This window comes from Leptosomus discolor, chromosome Z (genome assembly GCF_034619465.1).
Source record: "Leptosomus discolor isolate bLepDis1 chromosome Z, bLepDis1.hap2, whole genome shotgun sequence".
In the NCBI taxonomy this organism is placed as follows: Eukaryota; Metazoa; Chordata; class Aves; order Leptosomiformes; family Leptosomidae; genus Leptosomus; species Leptosomus discolor.
Window position 1 is genome coordinate 92,347,026 of NC_141419.1, and position 27,188 is coordinate 92,374,213.

The following is a 27,188-nucleotide window of genomic DNA, read 5'->3' on the forward strand; positions in this document are numbered from 1 at the left end:
GGTTGGCAACGAAGCGGAGTAATTAGTGAAAGATGGCGGGGTGCAGGTACCTGGAAACTGTGGGCTGTATAAATCAGTGCAGATGCTGGCACAAAAGGGAAGAAAAACGCGGAAATGGAAGGGTTAGATAAAATGACTGGAATATTTGAAGTAGTAAAGGAATAAAAGGAGAGTAATGAAAAAGTCTACCTAAAAAAAATTAAACACAGTGCAAATCAAATGGAACAAAGAATCTGACAGATGGGAGTCACGGCAAACCTACAGACAATCCACGAGAAGCAAGTGCATAGTAGAAAGGAGATGAATAGAAAATAAAAGAAAACTGATGAAAATAACTATGACTTTTAAAACAAAATAAGTCACTTAAAAAGGATCAAAGGCAAACTGGATGAAAGGATAAATAAATAATCAGTTTAAATGCATCATAGTACTTGATGTTACCTTTCTCTTGACTGGCCGGATTTCTTTATGATCTCAAAATCAACCCTTGCAAATGGAAGAATTTCTGCCTTTCCCTGTGTCCAAATGCAATTTTCCAACAGACCGGGAGTGACTGCGGTGCGTGGCACGCGAAGTGGGAGAACCGAAACCTGGGGTTTCTTTCTCATCAAGGTTTTAGAGAAGAGGTGATGCTTCTAGGTGCGGAGTAACTGTGCCAACGCATCGCACCGTGCCACGGTGCATGATGATATCTTGCTAATTACGCTTTGGCTAGGCAGCAGTTTGGGAAGGGGTGTTGTTGGGATGTAAGCAGCTGACTTTTCACGGGGGGGAGCGAAAGAGAAATTCCGAATGCGCGGAAAAAAAAGAAGAACAACCACATTTGAGCGCATTTGTTTTGGGTTGCGTTCAGCCCGCGCTGCGTTCCTCTGAAATTCTGTGCCCGAATACGCGCGTGCAGGCAGAGGTGTTAATCGCAGGAGCCACCCGGCGGAAGCGGGCGCGTGCGAATAAACTCGAGCAAAGCCGCTTTGTTCCTGCGTGGTGTTGACGTGCGTTTGCCTTTGCGGCAGCGACGACTTGTCCTCGCGAAGCTGCAGCAGCCTGGCGCTGGGAATGCACCGTGCTGCAAACTCGATACAAACGCTCCGATAAACCCTGGGGAGGAATGTAGTTGTGACTGGAGCTGTGCGACCGGGGGAGGGCTGGAGCATGGGCTGGTAACTGCGGTTCCCTCTCTGCTGCTGCGGCCAATGTGGTGTCTCTCGCTTTCACTGGAAGCCTGGTTGGCATCGGCAACGCGAAGACAAACAGTATCCCGGAGAACGGCGTCGACTCCCGGTGGATATTCACTTTAATTAGTGTCTTTTTTTAAAAGTGATTAGAAATCCAAACATAGCTGCTTCTTCAAGGCTCCCTAGAAAGCTTGCGTGCCTTTACTGACAGCTGGGAAGGTTTTAAATATTTATTTTAGGCCTCAAATTTTGTTCTTTAGAAAGAAAAAAAAAAATAGAAATTTAAAGCAGTGCTTTCCCTAAAGGGTCTGTTTTAAATAGCTTGAGCAAGGATGCAAGAGAATCTCTGATCAACACAGCAAAGGTATCCTCCAGGAAAATGGGTTTAGGATGCTTGGTTTCTGATTACTGCGCTGAACAGATGGAAGCTGTTACACATATTAGATAGTGATATAGTTTAGCTTCAGCTCTAAATTAGTGCTCTAAGAGCATGACAAGCTAGGCTGCTATCATATTGTAATTTATACTGAAAAGTGGTTGGGGGAAGATGTGAACAAAATGGGATGAGTAAAAAGTACCCTGACTTTGTAAACCATGCATCTTTGAACGTCGAAGAAAATTGCTAAAGTGACCCAAATGTAAAGCATTTTTCAAGCTTGACAGTGGAATTAGGGACCTTTAAGTAGGACTAAGTGCAGTGTTCCCTGGACGGAAGATGCGGGCGCTCCAACCGTCACGCAGAAGCACAGCGAAGGACTCGGAGACGCGTGTGAGCAGCCGTGGCGTCCCGGGAGGAGATGTCACACCAGGCAGTGACACGGAGCTTCAGCTCCCGTTCCCTGGGAACCTGATTGTCCGTAAGGAAAGGGGATAAGAAACGCAGCGCCGAGAAATCTGGCTTCACGGGCGTATCTACTGAGGAACTCTCCTCCTGCCTGCCAGGTGCTGGTCTGTGGGGCGCGCAGACACCCACGGCTCGTGTGTCTGAGCGCAGCGTTTGCTTACAAGGACCCAAGGATCTCCTCACCCGAGAGGAACGTGATAAACTCTTGGTGCGGTTAAGAGGGGGGCTGTAAATTTGGGTCGTTTGGGACTTAAGATGGAGAACTCATTGGGGACTTCGCGTAGGAGAATGGGATCTCGGGGTTGGTTCTCAGGAGTAGTTCTGGCATCATGTTCAAGCCCAGGAGACACAAAACTAAAAGTGTCGATCCAGAACCGCAAGGAAGCGGCTTGACAAAGAAAGCAGAAGTGTGACATACGTGTTTCAAAAAGAATTTTGCTCCTGGGCGTGAGAGTGCTGGGACACTGAAAATCAGCAGAGCCGCGCAAAGGCTGCGTGGTCCAGTTTCCTGAAGAACTGGTGGATTTAGGTGTTTGGCTGTACGTTACGTTTGGCAGGAGTCATTTCTGTGGAAAATGTGCTTCGTCGTGAAGAGAACCCAAAAATCTGTTGTTTGAGTGGAAAAAATAATAGTTAATTATGACATTTAGCTTTGTACTTTGGGTTGTGCAACACATGGCACAAATTACAGAATTCAGAGCTGTTTCAGAATGAGAAAAATGTTTTTTTTAGAAAGTGTTTAAAAGTAAAGCTGATCAAAATGTAATTAAAATTGCTTTATACAGAAAGCTGAAGCAAAAATGTCGGGGTTTTTTTCCCCAAAAACAGCGCCGTGTTTATGAAACTTTAATATTCAAAAAATAGTTCAAAAATGTTGTTCACCCCAGCTTCGTTTTAGAGACTTATTTCAGAAGAAGGTGCAAGAAGTTAAACTGCCTTTTGCTTTCTGAAACAAGAAGGCGTGATTTAGCTCTGAATCACATATTTGAATTGTTTGAAATAAAGAATATGAAATGTTTGAATAAAGTCGTTTTAACCCAAACGGCTGCCTAGAGGTATCTGTACCGCAGCTGAAATCTCTGTGTTGTGTCAGATATAAAAATTATCATTTGAAGGCAATCGGTTCTTTGAACGCTCTGCTCTCCTTTGCTGCCTGAGAATTGCTACTTTTAGGAAGTTTGAGGAATTGCAGTATTTCTACGTTATCCAGCTTCTCATTTCAAGGCATTAAATTGTTATTTTCCCTTTGGGGCTGGTAAGAAATGCTTCTGTCGTTTGTTTTTCAAACAGCGCTGTGGAGGAATAGCTGCTCGAGCAACTTTTGCTTCTGCATCAAAACAAAAGTTTGGGAGTGGGGTTGGGGGTAAATGGCAGCCTAACGTGGCTTACAGCGGCACTGCTGGTGCAACATGTTTCTTCTTTTTGTGAGTAGCGACTTCTCAGTGAATTTTCTTCGAGCTTTAAGCAAGACCCACGCTTTGTAATTCTAAGGAGTTGAATGCAAAGGACTTCTAAAGTCGCTGGGTGTTGCAGCGGGGTGATGTACTAATCAGACTTCCCTGGAGGTGCAGCAGGTTTTCAGAGTACCCTCATGTGGTCATAAGAATTCGTCTGAAAGCACATAAAATACCAAGGACACACGTATGGCACTGGTTATTGGGGAGCATTAATTCTTGGTTTTACTGCCTTTTCCAAGGTTTACAGTGGGAATGCTTCACAACTGTGAAGTGTCTTTTGTTGGAGTTTACATCATTTTGTATTAATACTGTTTGGTCTGCCCTGTCCTTGTTGCCTTCCGTATAACCTTTCATCTATTATATTGCAAGCCTTTTTATTGGGGAAAAATAGTGACTTGTCTCTTTCTGCTCTCAAAAAGACAAGCTACTGTGCAGCTCCTCTGAAGAGACTTGTGATATGGTAGTTACCGGGTAAACTCAAACAAAAGGCATTTAACTCATCTGACCTTTGCAGTCAAGTCAGGCTTGTAGAAGGCAAATAGACTCCAAGTGATTAACTACTACTTAAAGTAACGGATTTTGCCTGGGACTACCTGTAAATAAAATATCTCATTCTATAATTTCATTTTTGGAATGTTGGCATATTACTTAAAGCAGCTTCAAAGCAAGAGATGCGCATCCAAGAGTTAAATTCACTTCTTGTTTTCATGGGAAAGAGACAGGTTATTGCCAGAATATACTAGTATATCGCTAACAAAGTAAACCTTTTTGTTAAATAATCTGTGAGCACGGGACAACTCATGCAATCAGCTGTCAGGATCCTGCTGAACTTGCAGACAGACCAGGGAAGGGCAGAGTTGTCCTCCTGGAAGTTCTCTTGCAGGTCATCTTTCATTTTCCTGCGTCATTTTAGCCTTAGGCTGTTTAAAACAGGATGAGGCATATCGGTGCTCGTGGGAGGGAAGGGTGTAGCTCAGAAATGGAGTTGCATGTAAGCTCTGCATGTAAGTCTGGGGCACCCGGTTGGGTTTTTTGCGCAAATATTTTAATCTAAACTCAAACCTTGAATAGAATGTTAATTTATACTACTTTTTTTTTTTTTTTTTTTTTTTTTTGAATCCCAGAATCTCAGGTTCCTGACCAGCCAAGCTCTCTTCATGTCAGGCCCTTGACAACAAGCATCGTCATGAGTTGGACTCCGCCGCTGAACCCCAACATTGTCGTCCGCGGGTACATCATCGGCTACGGCGTGGGGAGCCCATATGCTGAGACTGTGCGGGTGGACAGTAAACAGCGTTATTATTCCATTGAAAATTTGGGTAAGTAATCGTTTTCATTCATTTCATTTCATGAAAAGAGGTTCCTCTGAGGTTACGCTGGTTTTACAGGTTTATTTTCAGGCTGTCACTGGTGCTTCCTTTATATGTTGCTTTCTTAGGCTGCTTCTGCATTCCATTTTGCGTTTGGTCTTACCTTCAAAACTCTGGACGCTCTCAAACACGTCAGATTTCCTTGATCAAATGCTCATTTTATTCAGCAGGTCTTATTAAGCCTTGTGCTCCTGATACTGTCTCCCACTTGTGCGGAGAGCTGGACCTAAAGATGTTACTCCCTGGGCTGCCCCCACCATGTTTGAATTTCATGGCAATTGCAAAACTCCTATTTTGTGTCCGTCAAAATGGTGCCGAGAGAGAGGGGGTTATTCATTATTCATGGCACAGCCTCTGTGACGGTTCATCTAAATTCTCGGCGTGGTACACAGGGACCTGGATCCTTCCAGTGATGGCGGACCGTTCTCCTAGCACTGGGAAAACAGCTCAAAGTTTAAAGGAAGTCAAAAAGTTTAATGGTTTCCTTGTCATTTCTTCTTTAGCGCTTTTATTCTGGGTAAAAATGGTGAGTTTTCTGCTTAGTGATCTGGGAACGATCAGTTATTACAGGTAGATTCATTAAGCTGATGCGTTAGAGGTGTGCAGCTGGACTAGCTATCTCAATTCCAGAGGACCGAAACTCTCTGATATCTGGGGACGCTTTTCTTTGGAGCTGGTATTTTACAGCACCATGAAACTGCATCGTCCAACCTTTTTGCTGTTTCCTTGGGGAAACCTGGAGCGCGGAATAAACTGGTTTTACCGTTACTTCATCGAACAGCTTCCCTGTGTCCAGATGTATGTTTTGTGATGGAGGTATTTGCAAAGAGCCGCACATAAACGCTCCCAAACACTCAGTGGGTTCTGCAGAAAAAGGTTGATTTGGTAGCATTTTGTGCAAATGCAAAGTTACTATGCAAAACGGAAAGATGTCTGACTGGACTGTGGAAAAAATTTTGTGGAATACAAAGACAAAAGCTACTACTCGTGAATGTGTGTGTCTCATAACTAACGGTCAGGATTAACTGCCAAGTATTTTGGGTTTTTTTATTCCAAAAGGGATTCAGTTTCTCCCAAGCCCTATTTTAAGTTGTTTTGTATTTTTAATGTGTTTTCACCACCGTTGATCCAGAAGTACAGGAAAAGAAAATTAAATGGACAGAGCTGTCAAGGCCAATATGCTTTGGCGAAAGCTAAGGAGGAGATGCCTCCACAGCTCGGTTTCATAGAGTTCAAAATGGTCAGCTCTCGCTCAAAGTCTCTTGATTAGCAGCTGGAGAGATGTCCTGGGGTTTGTGAAGCTTTAGCATTTGTTTTCCTTCATATACTGAATGACCAGTGAATATATTTGCCCTGTCATCAGGTGGAAGATATGCTAGGAGCAACTTGCAGATAGAAAAGCCTTCTCATGTAGGGTAACTACACTTGGTATTGGTGGAAAGTTGACAGTGTACTTCAGCTGTTAGAACTGTTTCTGCGGATTAAAAGGGTTCTCCTGGCTCTGCTGGCAGGCAGAAGTGCATACAAAGTCCAGCAAGTCAGAGGGGGTGTTTCTCTAAAATACTTTAGTTACAGAAGTAACACTCAGACATCTAGAAAATGTCAAGAAACTGTTGAGCATATCAAATACTTCATTATAAATAATTTGGTCACTGAAATCAGGGTTGGTTTTTTTCGCTGAACGTCCTCCAACAGACTGAGGTTTCATGAAACTTGCTAATTATTCCAATGGAAAGTATCTTTTCATTGTACATTTTTGTTTGGTTTGATTGGAAATATCCAAAATGCGAGCAGTGTAACTTTATTGTCATTGTCCGGATAAGCCTCATGCGTCTGGTCTCTGACAGGGTAAGGATACGAGCACTTTGGTCACAAATCCTGACATTTGTGCACATTTCAAATTCAACTTCTCTGAACATTCAGAGGTACAACTTTGAAAATCAATTTCCATGAATAATTGCACTAATGAAATTCCAGCATTTAAATATCCACAGAAAATGAACCCGAGGGGGATGTGACCAAGGGCCCAGAGAAAGCTTTTAAAAAATTAGAGCAGTTGCCGACACTTCCTACATTATTCACCCACTTTATTAGAAACCATTACAAGAAATTTACACAAAATGATGAGATAGAACTCTTTCCCTAAAAAAACCCACTGTTTTCAATAAGGTTATGAATCGGGTCGTGCTGCTGGCAGGAATGAGGCAGAAAATAGATGTTACATGGACTCTTCCTACTTGTTGTAAAATTTCCTCTGAAACCTGTACATGAGGGGTGTATCTTAAAGGTAATACGCAAAAGCAACACGGAAGTCTGATACCTAAATAAATGATGAACTTCACCAAGTTTTTCTCTCCGCTCCGAAGACCTCATCCCTTTTGATCCTCGTGGCTTTCAGCGATTGCTTCCTCTTGGCTCCCCAGCTCTCCTTTGTCTCGTTAGACGGAGACTGCGGCGAGGTCACCACGCTTGGCCTCAATCCAGTCTGTGATGTATCTAGCTGAAAAATTGGCATTTTGCAGCTTCCCAAGGTTCACTCCAGCTTTTTTTTTTTTTTTTTTTTTTGTATTTTTTTGTGTGTTGTTCTTTTGTGTGCTGTTTTGAAGCGCGCTGCAAACCTGTGTGTCATTTAGATTCTGGAGCGGTAGATACTTTCATTAAAGAGCGATCAGGTTTGTTTGACATCAGCTGCCTCTCAGAAATCCTGCCTGAGTCTCATTTGCAGTCACCATTTTTGCGCACAGATGCCCGAACCAAATAATCCAGGTCCATGTCAGGCATTGTTTTACTGCTACGACCTCGTGCTGTAGTCCTGAGAGAAATGACGGCGAAGAACTCTGTTAAAACCAGTGCCGTGCCGGGTTGAACAGGGATGCAGAACCCCGTGATGCCCTCCCTCTGCGCGTACGTGCGTGCCTGATCGTTTTCCTGGGAACAATTTTCTTCTCTCTGCGTGTTCAGACCTGCACAAAAGCACCTCCTGGACGTCTTTCTGAAGACCTTGCAGTTGAGAGGTTGAGAAGAGGGGTATGGAAAGTTGGAGCTAACAGCCCCCCCAGGCTGGCTCACTGGCTTTATTCCCTTCCCAGCATCTGCAGTACGGTTGCCCTGGAAATTCCTGCCTTCGTGATCCCCCTTTGTCTGGCGGTTCCTGCAGTGGGGTTGCTGTAGCAGTTCCCGCCTCTTGGATACGTGAGGCTGAGGTTCCTCGTGCGGGAATTTGTGTGGGTTTGGTTCCTCCTTCCCTGACTTGTTTGAGCAGCTGCACGTCCTTGTTGGCCGCTTGCACGGACGCCCTGTCGATACGGGTGGTTGGGTATGACTGTTGTGCATGTGTGGAAATACACTAATGTGTGGTTGATTTCTCATTTTTATGCTAAATTCCGTGGTTCTAAAAATCTAACCCTAAATGACTTCCTACTACCGTAACGCGAAGTTGAGGCAGAGTCAGATACAAAACGTAGCCCGTGGTTTAAGCTCAGGACTGTTTATCTTCTCTGTAGAGAAGATGGTAGCTTGACTTGTGGTTGTGGTAGGTCAGTATTTGGTGGTGAAACCTTTGTGGTAAGAGAGAACAAACGATAAACTCGCTGACCTACTCCCTAGGCTGCCTATTTATTTTACCCAACTTCAGATGTTTAACTGAGTCACCTGAGTTTGAGGCGTATCAGCCCATGTTCCTTCTGTAGTCCATCAAGCAGGAAAAGGCAAGAGCAAGGATAGTTCAGCCCATTCAACAGCTCCATCGCCTGATTTTTTTCTCCCCGTTGACCACGGTGGATGTCCGTAGCTGTAACTTAGCCACCGTGTGCGTTGTTACGCATCAGGGTTCGCAGTTCCAGAGGTGATTATGGAATTCCAAACATCTTTGCACCTTCAGTCTGCTGCTAATGATCGACCAGAAATGCTTTCTGTGTAGTACCTCCTGGTTTTGGATGGAAGTCAGATATCGAAGTCTCTTTAGAAATCCTATTAGACACTTCACTGCACCTTCGTAATCCTAAATACTTTTAAAACCCCACTTGGAAGTACAAGGCTTGGAAGCGATGGGCAATCTCCTTAAGCAGATCACCCGTAGGGGGAGGATGGAGTCCTACATGCTCACAGAGTGGCCTGCTTTTTAATTCCTTTCCTCTTGATAATGCAAGTGTAACACCGGTACACACAAGTCTACGGCAGCTTTGCATCACATTTCAGGTACTTAATTGATTACTTCCTTCAAGCAAAACTTTTTTAATGACTGAATCAGGCTGTACCTGAGCTGTTACAGCACTTGTCTGAGCAGTACACTTCAGCTACTGAATAAATCACTTCAAAAACATGAAGAAAACTGCTCAGTCTTTCATAATGGTGATGGAGAACTTTATTCTGTGTGGTGATCATCTTGAATACGACTGTATAGAGGGAACACTTGTACTCTAGAATGAATTAAATGGAGTGATTTTCTCATGACTGAGTGGTCACATTGCCTCGGAGACACTCTCCACAGGTGCAGAAGAATATAAGAATATCCAGAGACTTCAGCTTTGTCAGTGAAGAATTTGTTGCATTTTCTTTCTGCGGTGTATGAAATATATTTGATGTCAGTCTCATAAATTCAGGAGCAAGCACCCCCTGCTCTCATTCAGCCTTTTCTGTGGCGAAGAAATCAGCGCTTGACTGACTCTCAAATGAATAATTCTAAGAAGGAGACCCACTTCTAGTGAGCCACTTAATTTTCTTTTCTTTTCTTTTTTTTAATATTTTTTAATCCTTTGCTTGTGATGATAAATGGCAGGGTTGTTGGCTGATTAATGTTGGTTTTAACAATATTGGGAAATTCACAGCTGCCAGTGCTGATCTTTTACGCGTAAGAAGTAACGATTTCTGTACTGATCCAACTCAGAAGGCATTAAATGCAGTAATGAACTGGCTGGGCTCATCTCCATGGAGCTTTGTCTTAAAGCTTACTCATGAAATAAAAGTTTAAAAGAAAAGGGAAGAAGTATGCCAAGGAGATTTCCACTTACCGATTCTGCAAACATAAACCCCAAAATATCTGAAACGCCACACTGTGCTGTAATAATTTGCATAAAACTTTCAGTAGATCGTAAAGCTGCATTTTTAATTAGTGTATTGGAAAAATGGAACATGGTGACTTTATCGTCGCGTACTCCAATGTGTTAACAACATTATCATGTCGTGCTGGGATGTTTTGGTAACTCGCTCTGGGATATTTTAGTGACTTACTGGAACAAGGGAAATAGGTAGGAGGCTGACATGGGAAGGGTGGTAGGCTGGGCGTAAGGAGACCCCGAGGATGACCGTTAGCCTCCCGGTGCTGCACGACGTGGCCTCTGCCTTTGCTCACTGTTAGTGACGTCCCAACAGCAGCATTTCAGTAGTGACGGTGGAATAATTCTGCAGCTGATGACAGGTTGTTTGCACCATGTGAGGGAGCGTGGAGGGACGCAGATTTGAAAACCTGAGACTCAGTTTTAAGCTGGTCAGAAAAGGTAGTTCCTCTGGCGTCTGTAATAATACTCCCGCCTGTAAAATGCCCTGTGTCTTTCCATGAGAAAATGTGTATAAAAATGACTATTTTAGAGATACTCAAAGCATTTAAAAACTAAATATGATGGGAAAGCTGTACCAAATTCCAGAGCCTTACAGGACTTTTTTCTTCAGAGCACATCCCTTCCTGCCCCCTTGTGTGTGTGAGAACAGAAGAACAAGGTGTAATTTTAGAAAGAGTTTTTAAGTACAGTTGCCTTTATGCGGCCGAAGAAAAAGCTGCATTCATCTCCCCGAGTGCGCAGGAATTCGTATGCACCCTCTTGAAAGAGTTTGATTGGGAAGCTGAAATGCATGTCTTGAAATACTATTTTCATGTCTCTTTTTAACTTGAACCTTTGATCCTCCTGGCCCGGCCATGAAAGCGAAGTGTGTAATACGCAGCAGAATCTAGCAAAGACTTTTCAAAGTTACTCCCTCTCCTCCCATAAAGCCTGAAGCTACACACATCTGAAAATGTTAAGCTCCGAAGAGAAAATCTAATGGAAGTGAGCAATTTCTGCTTAATTAGTAGGTTGGAGAATTAGAGCTACCATATGAATAATAAGAACATATTAAGAACTGACACCGATAAGTCATTTTATAACGCTGGAGGGGGCTGCACGGTCTCCTCTGGTCTATACGGATGGGTGTGAGGGGCTCCATACGGCACGGTGAGAGGTGGCAGCCAGTGAGGGTGGTCTTGTCTTTGCTCATCTTGATGCACGTGTTACCGTTCGGGCGGTGCACTAGCGTTTTGGATGTTAAACTTTACAGATCCCGGCGTTATTCAAGGAATAGAACTTTAAAAAAATCGACAATTACAAGTGACAAGAAATGAAGATAAAGCTTTTAGATCTGAATTTATATTTTAACAAACATACCAGTACGAATACAAAGGGTTCCATCAAATTCATCTTAACTGTGGATCAGGCAGAGAAAGAAGGTTCTTCGTTTTCTTTAATCTTTGCAGATGACAGTTGTGGATTATAACAAAGACATGAAAGGGAACAAAAAAGCTTTTTAATGTAGTTTTGGGTTGTTTTCTTCCCTTTGCATTTTTAATACAAAATGGAGCAGGGAAAATCAAACAAAAATATGTTAAATTTTATGCATCTCGCTGTTTCCCTCATAGATCACATTAAAGCAGAACACTAACAAGTAAAGGCACTTCGAGACTCCAGGGACTGTTCATTTTCTTTCTTGCCTTTGAAAACTCACTGTCATTTAAAGAAAGCTGCCATTTCTGCAAATACTCGGTGCAACAATTTTCTTTCATTTCTCCCTGACTTTGCTTTCTTGCAGAGTACGGAGAAATCGCTCCCAAGCGAAGGGTCAGGTTGTGATCCATGCATTATTTACATTACGAGCAGCTCCTGTGTAACTCCCACAAATCGTGGATTTTAAGAGTGTCCTCGTGTTAAAGTGAGTTTTAGCTTGCCCGTACACCTACGTGTAGGAATCTGCTCGTGCTCTTGACTTTGGCTTGACTTTCTGTAGGGCATTTTAGTTTGTATACGCCTCTGTTCTCCAGCTGTAAAAAACAGCTCATCAGGCTTCCCTGACAAAATGTTGAGCAGCTATTGACAACAGATGGAAGAGAAGAGCTGAATATTTCCCTTTGTCGTTGGTAAAGAACAGAATGCCTAAGAATAACTCATAATCCAGAATTGTAGTATAAATAATGCAGATAGCCAAGAAAATTTTTTTTTTCTTTATATTCATTAATCAACTGGGGAAAAAAAACTCACAAAAAGGAAGCATTATTGCAAGGCTTACTTTTCGGGGAAAAGGACAGACACAACGCTGTGCTTTGCCTTCTGGAGTGTCTCTGATCTCTCAGTCGTGGATGCCAAGGAGATCGAAGCAGCTAAGCGACCCAGGCTTATAGATGCCCATTTGCTTGGATGAAAGACTCGTTTTTTGCAGAGGAAGAGGCAACCTGTGCTCCTGGTGCAGCTTTCGCTATTGTTTTTTGTGTACGACTGCCTGAAGAAACCTTGCCCACACACAAGTTAACCCTCCTGGTACGTTAATGGCTTTTGCTCTGATGTCGGGAAGCATCCCGAGTCGTGGCTATTCATTTTTTATTCATTTGTCCATATGTCTTACACTTCATTTTCTGCTACACTACGTTACTTCTCCTGAGTTTGGCTGCATTTGTAACGTCGATAACAAATGTATGGGGTACGCGTAGGGATTTTTTTTGTTGTTTCGCATCCCAACCGACACGGCGTGCACTGAGCTTGCGATGCACCACGGGAGTTGTAAAGGTTCATGTCTCCACAGGAGACAAGACCTATTTCTAAGCATGTTCAAATTACAGTCTTTGCTTAAAAAAAAAAAAAAAAAAAAAAAAAAGCCCCGCGCACTTTGTTATAATGCACACAGGACATAGCTCACCAGAGAAATCAGCAAGCAGGCATAATATGTGATGAGACGACATCTTACAAACAACTGTAAATACGGATTTGCTGTTCACCTCCTGGACTACATTAAAATAAAAGCACTTAACAGATTCTCATTATAAATTCTCTTTGCTCTGTTAAACACTTTCCTGAGTGTTTTTAGAAGTTAAATGTTTCCAGAATCAGCCTGAGTACTTATAAATATATACTGGCACACACACGTTTTGATGCCCTGACCTTCCCTGGTTCGCTGCAGGCTCACGTCCTCCCTGCGCTCGCCCAAAGGCGCCATGGCTCCAGGTAGGTCTGTGTTGACTTCTCGGGGTGATTCGCTGGGAGGCGTCTTGCCCAGGACGCAGCCCGTGAGAAGACAAGGAGGTCAGTGCTGGAGCTCACGCTGTGGCAGAGTGAGGCAAAGCCCCAGGTATTGCTACCCAACCACATTTTTGGAGGATGACTGCAGTCCTAATTTATCATCCCGAGAGCCCCAGGACATGCCTTCAACAGTTGTGACGGATTCAGCGGTGAGATTGGGTTAAAAATTACAGGTTATGTTGTATGAGTTTGGAATGGAGATGTGCAGGACCCCTCTCTGTCCCTCTTCCCTCACAGCTCTGTGAAGCAGATGGGCAGAACTGCGCTCCTCAAGGACAATTTTGAATTAAATATAGAAAACATTTTAAGCATGTGTATGTGTATTAACATATCTTTTATGATTTGTGCTACAGTAGTGCCCAGAGGTTTGAGATGAGATCGGGGTTTCATTGTCTGGTTAACATAGAAACATTTTGTAAGACTCTACATCAAAGAGCTTATAGGCAAAAGACTAAAGGAAATGGAAAAAAAAAAAGAAGAGTTAATACCGTAGGGATTGAAGACACAAAAAACGGTGACTTGTCCATCATTTCTTCAGGTGCTTGTGACAGACTGCAGATGTGAGTCCAAGTTTCCACTGTTCTCACTTTTCACTCTCAAAACTTATGTTTTTGTCTAAAAAGAACTTCAACACTCACGTGGGAATTTTCCCCAGCCAAATTTTCCCCGGCCAAATGTTTCAGATTTTGTTGCCTCAGTCAGCAATCTATCATAATCTTTCGGATCCCAACAGAAGGAATTGCTGTTCAAGAGATACTGGTACTCCTGATACTTAAAAGCCATGTTAGTTACCTGACTTTGTTTAAACATTGAATGAAGCCTTTTGGCACGGAAAAAATGTGCCAAATTTCCAAAACTTACATTTTGTGCTTCCCATTCACAAAGAAGGAATTAGGCTCATCCTCTGTAACGTTGTAAAATGCTTTCTTCGGTTTTGCAGCATTTGGTAAGTTTGATTGAATAAAGTTCTTCTGTGTTATTATGGATTGTTCCGTTTACCAGAAGATGTAAATATATGCTAATTCTGCTGTGGTAGAGAAAGGATAATTCGCTGGTAGGTCTCATATTTTATTGAAAGCAATACGAGAGCTCTCTATTACCCATTTTATCCTTTCTGATAGTGACTTCTTTCCAAATTACTTGATACATTCGATGAAGTAACATCACAGAAATGATCTCCTCATCCACCACTGAGAGGCAGCTATTGCTGATGTACAAAGGGCCTAGAAGGAATAAAACAAAACTGTTTTTCTCTAGCTGACAACATAGGAGAAACTCATTTGGAGAATTTCACCATGATAGTTTATTCTAGTGGAATATTTGTAGTTAAATTTGCTAATATGATTAAAATATACTTGGGGTTTTTTTTAAATGTGGATATAATGTCCCTGCTTCTAAGCTTTGCTCTCCAGGGCAAGTGTATGTTGTCCAAGAGGTGGAATACGTCACTCGTTGTTCCTTTTAATGGAGTTTAATCTGCTAGCCATCAGGTGCCCGGTGGATATTTGTAAAATCAGAGTCAAGGGGCCTTTCTTTTTGGGTGGTGGTGTACAGTCCATTGTTCGAGGTTAATTTCTGCATGGAGGGGGGCCAAATCACGCCCTGCGCCTCCAACCCCCAGGAAAGATGCCGCTGATGCTGTAATGTCACACGTGGCACGGTTCATCGTGCCTGGATATCTGACTAGCCCTGACGCTGCAGCGCTCAAAGCACAAAGTTATTTAGTGGTCTGCTAAATGCAGAATGTTTTCTCCAGGGTCTGACCCAGGCGCCCTCCTTTGTGAAGAGACGCCTCCTGAATTTGCAGAGAAACTCCTCCGGTTCCCTCTGGGCTGTCTTGCACAGCAGGAGCTCCAGCAGGAGCTCCGCCTGCTTTGGGCTTGTTTGTTGTGACACCGCTAGTTGAAAACTGTATTGTAAACGGTGCTTTGGGGTCCTTAGTGTATATAGGGTGGTTTCCGTTCTCCTGGGAGCATTCCCCAGCCCTGGCAGTCTGGGCAACCACAGCCCTGGCTGCCACCCTTCATTTCATGTCCAGGTTACAGGAGTACCTACATCTGACTGTGATCAGATATAATAACCCTTACCTGCAGAGTTTATATTTCAATTTGACATTTGTCCAGTAAATAATTACCTTTTCCTGGCGATAAACTAATGTTACTAGGTCTAGGAACTGATACTGGTACTACTGATTACTAGGTGTGATGTTTCCACAAACCCAAACAGGAGTAAATGAGGAGCTCTCCAGTTGCTTTTGGAGGTAGTTGTGAATGATGGCTTTTCTGCCCTTTAGGGGGGCTTTCAGCATCAGTGGCAATTGCAGGACGCCCAGGGCATAGATGTAATTCTCTTGAAGACCGTTTCTCTTTTAACAGCGCATTTCCTGCAGGAGTTACTCTGCTTACAACAAGACCTAGCATTTGTGTTTTCGCTCCTTTCATTGCTAATCAAGGGGAGTCAGTATGCTTTTGGTGAAGGAAAAAGATGAGAGCAGCAGAGAAGACGGAAGGGTCCTGTGTCAGTAGCTGGCTTAGAACTTCCTCCTCCGCTTGGCATCAAAGCCAGCTTCCTGCTCCCATCGTGTGCACGTGAGCAGGTATTAATTACCACAGGCTGACTTCAGGTTGGAAGGGATTCCTCAAGTCATACGGTCCCGGTTTTTGTCCAAGCAGGGCCAGCTTCAGAGGTGGCCACCAGCGTCACCTGCAGATGACTTCTGAGCACCTTTGAGGGTGGGTGTTCCACAGCCTCTCTGGGCCCCTACCGCAGTGCTTGACAACCCCCGTATTTATTTTTTTTCCTAATAACTGATGGGAATTTCTCTTGCTGCAATTTCCACCCTCTCCTTTTACTGCAGGATATTGTCAGACCCCGTCTGTTTTGACGAGGTCTCTTTGTTTCCACTTTGTCTACAGGGAGGCTGTAGCTCCTCCTGATGGATACCTCACTACTGTCTCTGCCATCCCAAGGGTAGGCTTCTGTAGCTTACAGTTAAAAACAGCTTAGTAATGGGGAAAAAAGTGCAGAAGATGGCAGCCTTCCTCCTCAGCAGGCTGTGGCAGCATGAGCGCATCACTGTGCTGTACTCATAGACCCACACAGAGGGGTACAAGGGATCAGATCTCAATGAACCAGCACTTCACTTTGGGTTAGGATCAGGAAAGGCACTGGCAAAGGCGTTGGGAGAAGGTTATTGAACATATAACTTACCCTCATTGCTATTTTATTGGCTACATTGCACGAGCAGAAGTTCAGATGTTTTTAAGTGCCAGACGGTAGCTCTGAGTGGTGTGATGGGCTTAAGCAACGTTTTTCATGATGATGAGGAGACCCCGTCGTGGCTTCGGCTCTCCCAGGGTACCGATCTGTCCGTCGTGGCAGGTAGTTGTTAAAATGGGAAGTGAGAAGAGGACTTGAGAATGAATTTTTGTTTGAGAGAGGGAGGAGCTGAGCTGGAAAGTCAGCTGAGTGCGTTGCCCTCTTTCCAACACCACAGTTTAAGGCGAGGAGCTTTCCTTGGATTGGAGTTCACATCTAGTTGTCAAGCATTTATTTTATATTTAAAGAGAAAATGAAATTATATGTGCAAGCTCAACATTTGTCAAAAGACCCCATGTGATGGCTGTAGAGATGTCATGATTTTCCCCTCTTAAGGAAGAAAATAACTGTGATCTCTTGAATGAGTTGGTATTTGTTGATTATTTTCTTCCCAGTAACATCTGTCAGTAGAAGAAAGTGATTTTGTTCATGCTTAGTTTGAACTTCTTGTCCCGGCTTGGTTATTTTTTTTAAGTTGAGCTGTAGAAAACAACTTTATTTCTAGAGCATGTTCCACACCAACACTGACATGGGGATTCTTGGCTGATGCTCTAATTAAAGCTGAATTCTTTGCTCAGCTTCTTCAAAGACAAGAAGAGATTTCTCCTACCAGGAAAAAAAAAAAACAAAACAAAGCATGTAATTCTGTCTTTCTCCAGAATAGCAAACACAAGCGGTAGCATCATTGTTATAGAGTTGTGTTCCTCGCTGTGGTGAATGGGAGTCGGAGAAAAATTCAGAATTTACCTCTGAATTCTTGCAGTTGCACTGCGGTCACCGTCTCTAAAGCCCCCGTTTCTCGGCGTGGTTTCTGCCAGGAGCACTAACGACCCTTCTGTTCCTTTAGCTGCTGCGCTGCTTAGTAGGTTTACACAAAAAAGCTTTCCTCGTTTGAACTCCCACTCCAGTCAGAGGCGTTCTACCAAAAAGAACGCCAGAGTGACCCCCTGAGTATTATTAATATACAGTGCTGTTCAAAAAGCAACTGTCTGCCACCAGATAATATTAATGCTGTTTCAATTTCTCATTGTATTGGACTAAACCGAACTCTAATACTGTGTTCAAACACTGCTCCGTGGCAAATTGCCTTTTTCCCTCTTATCTAAGAGGAGACTCAAGCAATTATTTATTGCTTCAGTTAGCAGCAGCTCAAATTAACCACCTGAATTTTTCATGCTTTTAACAGAAAGCTACAGATCGCATCCTCATCCCAATCTTAGCTCATTTTAGCAAATGTAACCTTACCCAACCTAGTTATAAACATAAATCATATGTCAGTCTGTTCAATTTATAACATTTGATGGACTATATATTGCGCTATATGGGCAGTTGTAATGAAGTATGTGCTATATAGTCTCCATTTTTAATTTTTCCATGAACTTACTTATCACCTTTTTCCAGCTAATTTATCAGTTTCTGTGAGTATATTTTTCATCATCGAATTAACAGTAAATCACTCGTTTTGCATATTCATTATTGGGAATTCTCAATGTGTTTTGATTAGACGTGACGGTTCGATGGGGTTTGGGGGGTTTTGACAGTGATTTCTACAATCAGGTTTCTTGAGTAATCTTCCACATTTTAAAAAGCAGCATTCAGGGTGACGTTGCTTTCTGACTAATATCTCATTATTTAAAATATAATCCAAGTCCAGACATCTGTGCTCTGGCCATAATCAGTGGAGATATGTACCAACCCTTAGAGGCTGATTCGTCTTCTATTTCTTAAATATCTGTCTTAGCATGGGGTGAATTGTTCTACAGAGGTGCTTTAGTGACTGGTGTTTCTCCAGTCCCTGTCGGGACAGCCCTTGTAAACTAAACCCCGTGCCTGACTCACAGAAAGCAATAAGATTAACCCACTGCCTGTCTCTCTCTGTCCTCTTCGGTATGGTCACTGGCTTCACTGCTGGTAAGAGCAAATACCTGCTACATCTCAAAGTCCTAAAACTTCGTCTTTTGGTGTTCTTCCCTGTATTTCCCAAAGTCTACGCTGGTGAGCGATCTGTATTAACTCTCTGCCAAACATCTTTCAAAACTCCTAAATAGGCACGACAGGGGTAGAAGGAAGAGATGGAGCTGGTCTAGACTGTGCATATGAATTTCCTCTGCAGAAACTACTGATGTGACATTATTCAACTCTTTGTGTCTCCGTAAAAAAATCTTCATGTGCAATCTGGAGAGTTGCAACACTTAGTTAAATTAGAAATTAAAAGTAGTATGCTAATATACAGTGGAAATCATATGAAAATATGTACTACATCTCCGTGAATACCAAATATTTTCCTTATGACTAATGATATTACGGTGAGTACCAACTGAATTCATAATCGTACAATATTTACCGCAGGGGGTTATTAATGCACCAGTCATTCATTTGGCAGTTTTTAAAGTTTAGCTCATTGGCGATGGAAGCACAGAACTCACCTGAATATTAAACAAATAGCCACCATTTCTTCTGGACGTAAAATTAAGAACAAAATACGTGGGTGGAAAGGATATTAGTAAGAATATGTGGTAAGTATTTAAAGGTTATTTACTCATTCCAGATTCACCGTAATAGTATTAATCATGCTGAGCTGATTTGGTGTTAATGTAGATGAAATACGTAATTCTGCAGTAGGTCTCCTGCAGTGTCACATTAATAAATGCCTCCTCACATACAAACATGTGTTATTTTTTGGTAAAGAGCTTTGAGGAGAAGCCAGTTCCCATCTTTGGCATGTGTATGAGCGCCCGATGTAGTCAGTGGCAATTTTTTTCTGTACAAATACAATTAACAGCTGAAAAAAAGAAAGAATAAGGGGTATATGTGTGAAGCAATTCACATGGAAAAAATCAGGAAAACGGATTGCCTTGTTTTTCTCAGAAAACAGCAGCAAAAACCAACGTGGAACTGCCGTGCTCGTTTCACTTTCTTTTCATTTAGGGATATATTTAGAGTAGTCCCACGGTAAACTAGACACACAAACCAGCGCAGCGCCTCCGTGCACCCAGGAGTTAATGCCCGTGTGTTATTTCTTGTCGGCCGCATCCTTCGTCTTTACAACCTAGTGGGAGGAGTCCACGGTGAGGTAAAAAGTGGTGAAATGGCTATTAGCGATGTAATTGCGACATCAAGGAAGTAGGGAGGGAGGCTTTTTGCTCAGAAAGTGGTGACTGCGGGTGCACAAACTGTTCCGGGCCGGGTGCAGGAGCATGAGTTCCACCCAAGCGGCGCTGGAGAGATGGACCCCTGCGGTTCCCGGCTACGAATTTCAGGATCCCAAGGCACCGTGTCGCTGGGGACCCTCAAACATCTCTTCCCACGTCATCCCCATCCCTGCTGAGGGGCGGGATGCCCACCGGAGCTCAGCGCCATGGCCCCGGCACCCCCAGCTCCACGGGGCAGCGTGCTGGGGGGGCAGCAAGAAGGCGCTGGCACCCCGCGGCATCCCTCGCCTCCGTGTGGCGGTGCACCTAGCGCCGCGTCTCAGGCGTCCTCTGCTCCGGGCGATGGGTCAGGAGTTACGGTTGATGCACAGAGTTGGTTCCAGCTTCCGCACGCAGGTGAAGCTGCAGGTGATTTAGAGGAGATGGGGATAAATAAAGTGTTTGGAAGGGAAACGAAAGTGATGGGCAGCGGTTGTGCTCATCACTTACTTCGCACACGTGCTTTTGCTTGACTTTATTTCCTTTTTCTCCTTGTTTTTCAGGAGGGCGCCTGCCCGTTCTGCGTCCCAGATCTGGCTTTAACAGTGTGTGCTTTGTTTTGCCTTGTTTTTTTCCCCCTGCAGAGCCCAGCTCCCATTACGTGATTTCCTTAAAGGCCTTTAACAACGCAGGCGAAGGGGTGCCTCTGTACGAAAGCGCGACCACCAGGTCCATGACAGGTGAGTTGCAAGTGCCGGCCCGTCATCTGCTCCCCACCAGCGAACGCTGGCCTCACAGAGGTGCACGCTAGGCGAAATGTTTTGGTCAAGGCCATGGAAGAAAAGCACTCTGCAACCTCCAGGTCCCTGCTGGAATAAATCAGCTTCTTTTTTCACTTTGTTGTAACTGCGCAGATAGAATGAATTATTTACCCTTTCCAGAAATTGGCTGTATAAATTTAACGAGATGCTCACGAGTGCTTGCTCTTCGGTGCGGGTTGGCTTGGGAGAAGCATGAGTCCCAAACAATTTAAATAGTTAAAGATTAGTGGTGAATAGCTTTGCTGAATTAAGCCCAGGTGAAATTATTTTTGTTTCCTTCATTTTTAAAGCAGTTTTAGATTAAAACAAATGAGGTAAAAACACACCGTCATCGCACACATCTACAAGAGCACGCAGAGGGGTTGCAAAAAGTGGAGGAACGTACTGATGAGATTTTCCTGGCAGGATAAGGCTGGCAGAACAGGTTACCCAGCGGTAATGGAGCAGGGTGCTTTTAGGTAGCTGTTTTTCGCAGGTGCATTGTTGGGATGCTAGCAAATTAATAAAATCAGAATTGTTCTTGCGTAGCGCTGTCTTCAAGACTGCCTCGTGGTTTTTCTGCAGCCACTTGTGTGTAGGGTGGGACTGACGAGGGGTTAAAAGAACTGAACTGAGGAAAAAAAAAAAAATACAAATGTGTTTTTCCTCTGGAGTGACACCGTTATTTGGTGAAGGTTTTTCCTCGCGTTTCACCCATGCTGTTCAGAGCTGCCTGGAAGGGGAGCTGTGTCACTGAGAGCAAACCCGATCACTGACACTGGCTTGGGTGGACCACGAGGAATAAATCAACCAAATGGCACTTCTGTGGCTCTACAAGGAAAAACAGCTTATATCCATGTGGTTTTGTGAAGTATTCCCATAAGAAATCTTGGAAAGTCAGAAGGAGGAAAAAAAAAAAAGGAGATTAATTACACAATCAAGGGCAACTGTAACAAGCTACATTAGATATAATAAGCGTCACAGAACTTCTGGCTCAAAATTAGTGATCTTTCTTCTTGTCTGGAGTCTACAGAGGTCATTCTTGCTGAGTGTGTGTCTTGTAAAATCTTTTTTCCGGTGAGTTTGCCTCAGGATCCATATATACTTTTTATTTTTAAGGTATTTGTTCCCTGTCGATTCTATTTAAAAAACACCCACTCGGCCTGTGGGATTCAATTTTATGTTTGTGTATAACTTCTGGTAAACGAAGCGGTATCTGGCTGTGAAAAAAGGTAATTCAGGTTTGGCCTCTGATTTGGTGAACTGACCCAACGATCACCTGCGAGCAGTCCGCCTCGGTGCTTCTCTTACTGCTGAGAGATGTCCATACCCAGAGCTTCCCACCACCTCCCACCCATGGGATGCAGCCTCTGACAGGAGCCAGTGGGCTGGGCTGCTCGTGGAGGAACATCTCAAAAAAGGCTCTGAGCAAAGCAGGAAGGCACAGGAGCTGTGTTCCCCAAGCAGCGGATGAGCTGAGGCGCCCTGGACACCAAATAAAACCAAAAGCCGTGTCTTTGTGAGTCTGTTTGGCGTATACGTAGACACTTCGGTGTCTGCCTGTGTGGATATGGTGTGCAAACTAGAGTTACATAACGTGCAATATTTGCAAAACAACTCCAAAGAGAGCAAGGAGCTGTTTTCTGTCGAGAGCTTGCCATTTCCAGACGGCAGATGTCCACACGTAAACAGTAGGAAATGAAACTTTGGTGGAAAACGGAGGCAATGTTTAGGGACCTACTTTCAGCCACCGGTGGATTATAGATGTTTCCCTCTTCCTCAGGTCAGTGCTGACGTGTTTCAGATACTAGATTATCTTGATTGATCGAGTCTGACCATTTATTTTGCTAAACCCAGACTCTTTTCACAATCTCCTCCACGGCAGAACTTCAGTTTTCAGTGTGGGAAGGAAAAAGAGAAAGGAAGTGCATTTGCTAAAATAGCAGCTCGGCTCCAGTCACATCAGCTTCCATAAGTCAGTAAAAAAACCAAAAAAAAACACAACAGAAACAGATATTGCTCACCTTCCGGAGTTTTGGAAAACTTCAGTTCTGGGTAGGAAACTCTTCACTTTCAACTTGCAGAAGCTTGATTCACCAGGTTGGGGCAAAAAAGAGATGCAGCTGCCCAGTCCTCCCCGTGTGGATCGTTTGTTTGAGTTTTGGATGACTACAACAACAGCCAGGTTGCTTCATTTCCTTCAACACTCATCCTTAAGAGTCTTATAAAGCAGCTTTTGATGAAAGCAGCAACACAAGAAGCAGGTTGAACCTAATGGCTTATCATACATTTTAAACATCCCTGCCTGCTCTGTTTTCCCTTCCGAAGGCTGTGACCTCCCGAATTTCTGAATAAGAATTACAGAAATGTAAAACAGGAGTGATCAAAGAGTGTCAGGAGCTGGAATTGCACATGGAGCAGACAAACTGTAGCAGCTGTCAGTGAGGAAATATTGGAGTCATTTATGCTTTGAATAATTAATTAGCACATTATTTTAGAGGAGAAAAAAAAACCCAAGCAACCTTTTGGCATGCTTTTGCTGCACTTTACACACTGCATTTTTAAATTGTATTTAGAAAAATCACAACTGGTAAATAATGAGTCAGTAAGTATAGTTCTAAAAGATAGGCCAGAAGTTGACTGGGTGCCGCAACAAGGACAGAGGTCTTTCAACTGAGTAGAAATGGTCTCAAGTTCCCACATGGGGCCATCACCGAGAACCCCAAAGGCCAGAGACAGAGCCCCAGAGAAGTCAAGAGCATGAGTGTCATCGGGGCTGAACCGAACGCTGATCAGGAGAGGAATTCCGTGCACGGGCCGTCAGTGGTGGGTTTTTTTTCCCCGTGACTGTAACAGCAGTAACCTGCTGCCAACCCAACGTCTGGTTCCTCTCCGAAGCCACCATAACTCTGGTTATGCTGAGAAACCTCCTCTGCAACCAAGTGGAAGGAGCACCATGGCCACAGTAATCTCGACAGCCTCGTTTAGCTGGGTGCGTCAGCACACCGCTCCGGTCTGAACTTCTGGAAATGAAATGAATCCATCTTGATAATTAAGCCAGCCAGACTTTTCCTCTGACGTTGCATGGCACGCTGCTGTGGCGCACGCATGGTGCTCAGCGTCTTGCTCCTCAAAGACCACCCGATCACAGACACGTGGGAGAGGAACTGTGCTTGTTCCTGGAGGAGGAAGACCACTTGAAGATAATCCACGTCTCCATGCCTGGATGTGCACGTTTAACACGCTGACGGTTTTAAAGCAACAATTGCAAGGTCTTCACTTCAGCAGTGAAATGATGTTCTGTTTTGCCTAACACATATTTAAGCAGGTGCAGAACATGTTCCTTTCAAGAGCCTAAAACAACAAAAGAGCCTGAAAGAGGCTGCCAAGAGACAAAATCGTAGGTAACTCCTACACGGGTAAGCGTGTGTCATGTCTATAAATCAGGTTGGAAGATGACACGCTCTCCACTTTGTAGGTTTTTCCAATAATGTATCGTCTTAGCGATTCAGTTTTTTAAGAAAATACAAATCATTTTCGGGAGAGGCACTCTGCCTTGACTTCATCTCGCATGAAGAAAACACGGCAAACCTGGAAGTGTTTAAACGCATCGTGAAAAATAGCACTTAGCGCTGGTTGGTTTTGTTGTAGTGATGTAACTGAAATGTTGCTGATGCGTTCTCATTTTGCATTAATGCCTTTCTTTCTGTTCTCCTCATGTTCCTCCTCCTCATTAATGCCATGCATTTAACCCATTGTGACGTGTGCCCCTTTGGTGGCTGTTTGTGTTTTATTTTGTTTTGTTTTGTTTTTTTTTCTGTTTAACTTACCTATTCATTTATTTTGGAATGCTCATTTGGTGATGTATGGACCCAGATCCCATTGATCCATTAGAAGTTGATTTTTATCCTTTGCTTGATGATTTCCCTACCTCAGTCCCAGATATCTCCACCCCCATGCTCCCACCAGTAGGTGTCCAGGCTGTTGCACTTACGCATGATGCAGTGAGGGTCATCTGGGCAGACAACTCTGTCCCAAAGAATCAAAAGACTACGGAGGTTCGCTTCTACACGGTCCGATGGAGAACGAGCTATTCGACAAGTGCTAAGTACAAGGTGAAATTTTAACACGTTACGAATTTATGAGCTATTTCATCTGTTCGTATTTTATTTGCAAAGACTCTGAATTGGCTTTTGTGAACGTCCCTGAACTAAAATTTCCGTTTCGATCGAAAGGAAACTTGCGTGAGTAACCGCTGCTTCCTAGAAACCTGTGTGTTTAGTTGGATGGAAATGCCGTATTTTAATTCCACATGCCAGTTGTTGAAAGTTTTGATCTTTACTCTTTACCAATCAGGTATAAATTAGTCACAGATTTGGTAGCACAATAGTGTAGCATGAATAGGAAGAAATAACCAATTGCAAACACACCCGCACCGTATGGCAATTCCACCCACCCGTATTACGCATTCCCAAATAGTGAAAAACGAAGGTTAGTTTATGAGAAAACTCAGTTTAAACAGATGTGACAGCAGAATGCTACTTTCTGTGTGAGAATTTCTCTTCAAGTCCTAATGAAAGGAGGACCAAAACCCGTGGAGTACAGCAGAGATACGGCGGGACAGGGAATGGGAAGGAACAAGCACAGCCTTTAGGCTTTTTCATTTGCTTGGTTTTGAACAATAAGCTGGTTTTCCCCACTATCCTCAGCTTATATATTGCATCTCATATAACGTCCACCTTCCCCATGATGAGCATGTCCTTCCTCCCGTGCCCTGCCATAATAGTTGTTTTCACTTGCCTAAAGGATCGTATTGATCCATAGTGAGATGTTTGCTATGGATGTATTTCTGTGCTGCAAGTGGATGCCTCATTTTTTTACCGTTCTCTGTCCTAACCAAAGCAGCCTCGTACAAGCCGGTCTTACAAGGACTGTGGAACAGGCCGTGCTTTATCCAGCACTGAGGGTCCTCTGATGAGTGCCTGAGTTGATGTGTCTGAATATAATCTGGCCTTTCTAATCCCCAGAGGATGGCTCTCCAACCTCTTTCAGGTTTGAGGTCCACCTCTCCTACAGAATCCTGAGATCTTTCCCAGGTAGTTTTTGGAAGATGTGGGAATGATGGTGGAGAAGCTCTTGCCTTCAGTCCCTTTTCTGAGTGTGGTTTTTCAGCTCTTCCCCCTTACACCTCTCCCTCAGAATTTGGCTCGCTGGCACTCGGCTGAGTCCATGTGCTGCTGCAGACCGTTTCAGTCGCGTTGCTCCTGATCTGCGTTCACACCAGCTGAGCACAGACTCAGCTGGCTTTTTGCTGCAGGCGCCGACCCACTGTAGAGCTTTTAAATAATAGCAGTTCTTCACAAGGTGTGAAAGTCCATACCTTGCTTTTATGTCTACTGCCATACTTCTGGCAACCTCACATGCTGACGTGGTGATCTGCAATATGAGACCCAAATTTTGTATGCTTGTGCAGTTGTAACGAGCTCTGAGGTAATTAAGGGTGCCAGAACGATGCATTGTAATGTTTTGAATGCCCTACCTTGGGCTGACTCCTATTTAGAGGTGAATTTCCATGCCCAGCAAAACGAGGAGTATGGCACAGGGAAGCACAGCGAGTCCCGGTTTGCAGCTCCAGAAAAGACACCGTTATGTTTTGCCACTCACAGTCGATCGTAACATTTTCTTTAGTTTCCCAGTGCACGTACTGAGCTGCACGCAGTGGAAAATGGTGAGTGACAAACAAAAATGATCAAAAATAGACCCGTTAATCCGCTCTGCAGAAGCACATCTTGCTTGAAGATGTTGATGTCGTTGGCCTTCTGCTAACGCGATCGGGTAGACATCTCTCGCAGAGGCACCACACAGGGCTCCGGGAGCTGTCGAAGAGCAAGAGTGAAATTACCTTTTTTTGCCACCATCTCTAGTTTGGCCAGTCTGTGGGCGACATACCTGTAAAGAGCCAGTCTGATTCGTTTATTCCAGTTCAATCACCCAGAAGCAGAAATGATCAAAAGTCTTTCAAGAGGGTCTGCTTTCTTGAAATAACCGCATTTTTTTCAAAGAAACAAGATAAAACCTATTACGTTTTTCTTTGAAAACAGTGGGGAAAACTTCCATTTTCTTCAGAGGGGTTTGGATCAGGCTCACAGGTGGGTTCCCGAAGTGCTTGCCTGTGCGTTCTCATTGAATTTTCAAGTCTTTTTGAGATTTTTCCCATTAAAGTCTCCCATTGCTTCAGAACTGTGTATCAGATCTGATACACTGAAGGAGTTTAGCCTTTCTCCTTGAAGCTGGAAGTTTATAAAGTTAACTTTGCCCTGCCAACTCTACTTTGTACAAACTGCCCCACACAGGCGTGGCGTGGCATTACTGAAGGGGCTTGCTACCGTTACACCCCCTTCATCTCAATGGGGTATTAACTTCAAGGATGTTTCGACTATTGAAATGCTAATATTTAGTATTGAGTGAAACAGTCAAAGAAAAACACTCAGCTGGAGACAAATAACTTTCTTTTTACAAAAAGGAACCCAATGACTTTATGTTCCACTAAAGACTGTTTCGTCCAGGAATAGATTCAAACCCTATTGTTTCTTCCATGTGAATTTTTCCTGATCGTGTGTAATATCTGAGCACTTCTGCAGTGATAGTTATCAGATTTAGTTACCCTGAGGGGTATTTTATGCCGTAAATCATTTCATTTCTTCCAAAATCTTTTCCGGGGGAGAAAATTATTATTCCCTATATTGAAATCAAATAGTCAGAGAATGCTTTGTATAAA

At 43.6% G+C, this 27,188-nt stretch overlaps 1 protein-coding gene across 1 annotated transcript in view; it reads left to right on the forward strand.

Annotated features, from left to right (window-relative positions):
- DCC (DCC netrin 1 receptor) overlaps window positions 1–27,188 on the forward strand; it is a 566,036-nt gene that overhangs the window by 476,022 nt on the left and 62,826 nt on the right. Inside the window, exons 15-17 of the mRNA XM_086479399.1 lie at window positions 4,601–4,795; window positions 20,255–20,350; window positions 24,287–24,525. Coding sequence (XP_086335525.1) covers window positions 4,601–4,795; window positions 20,255–20,350; window positions 24,287–24,525 — 530 coding nt within the window. The remainder of the gene's footprint in view (window positions 1–4,600; window positions 4,796–20,254; window positions 20,351–24,286; window positions 24,526–27,188) is intronic.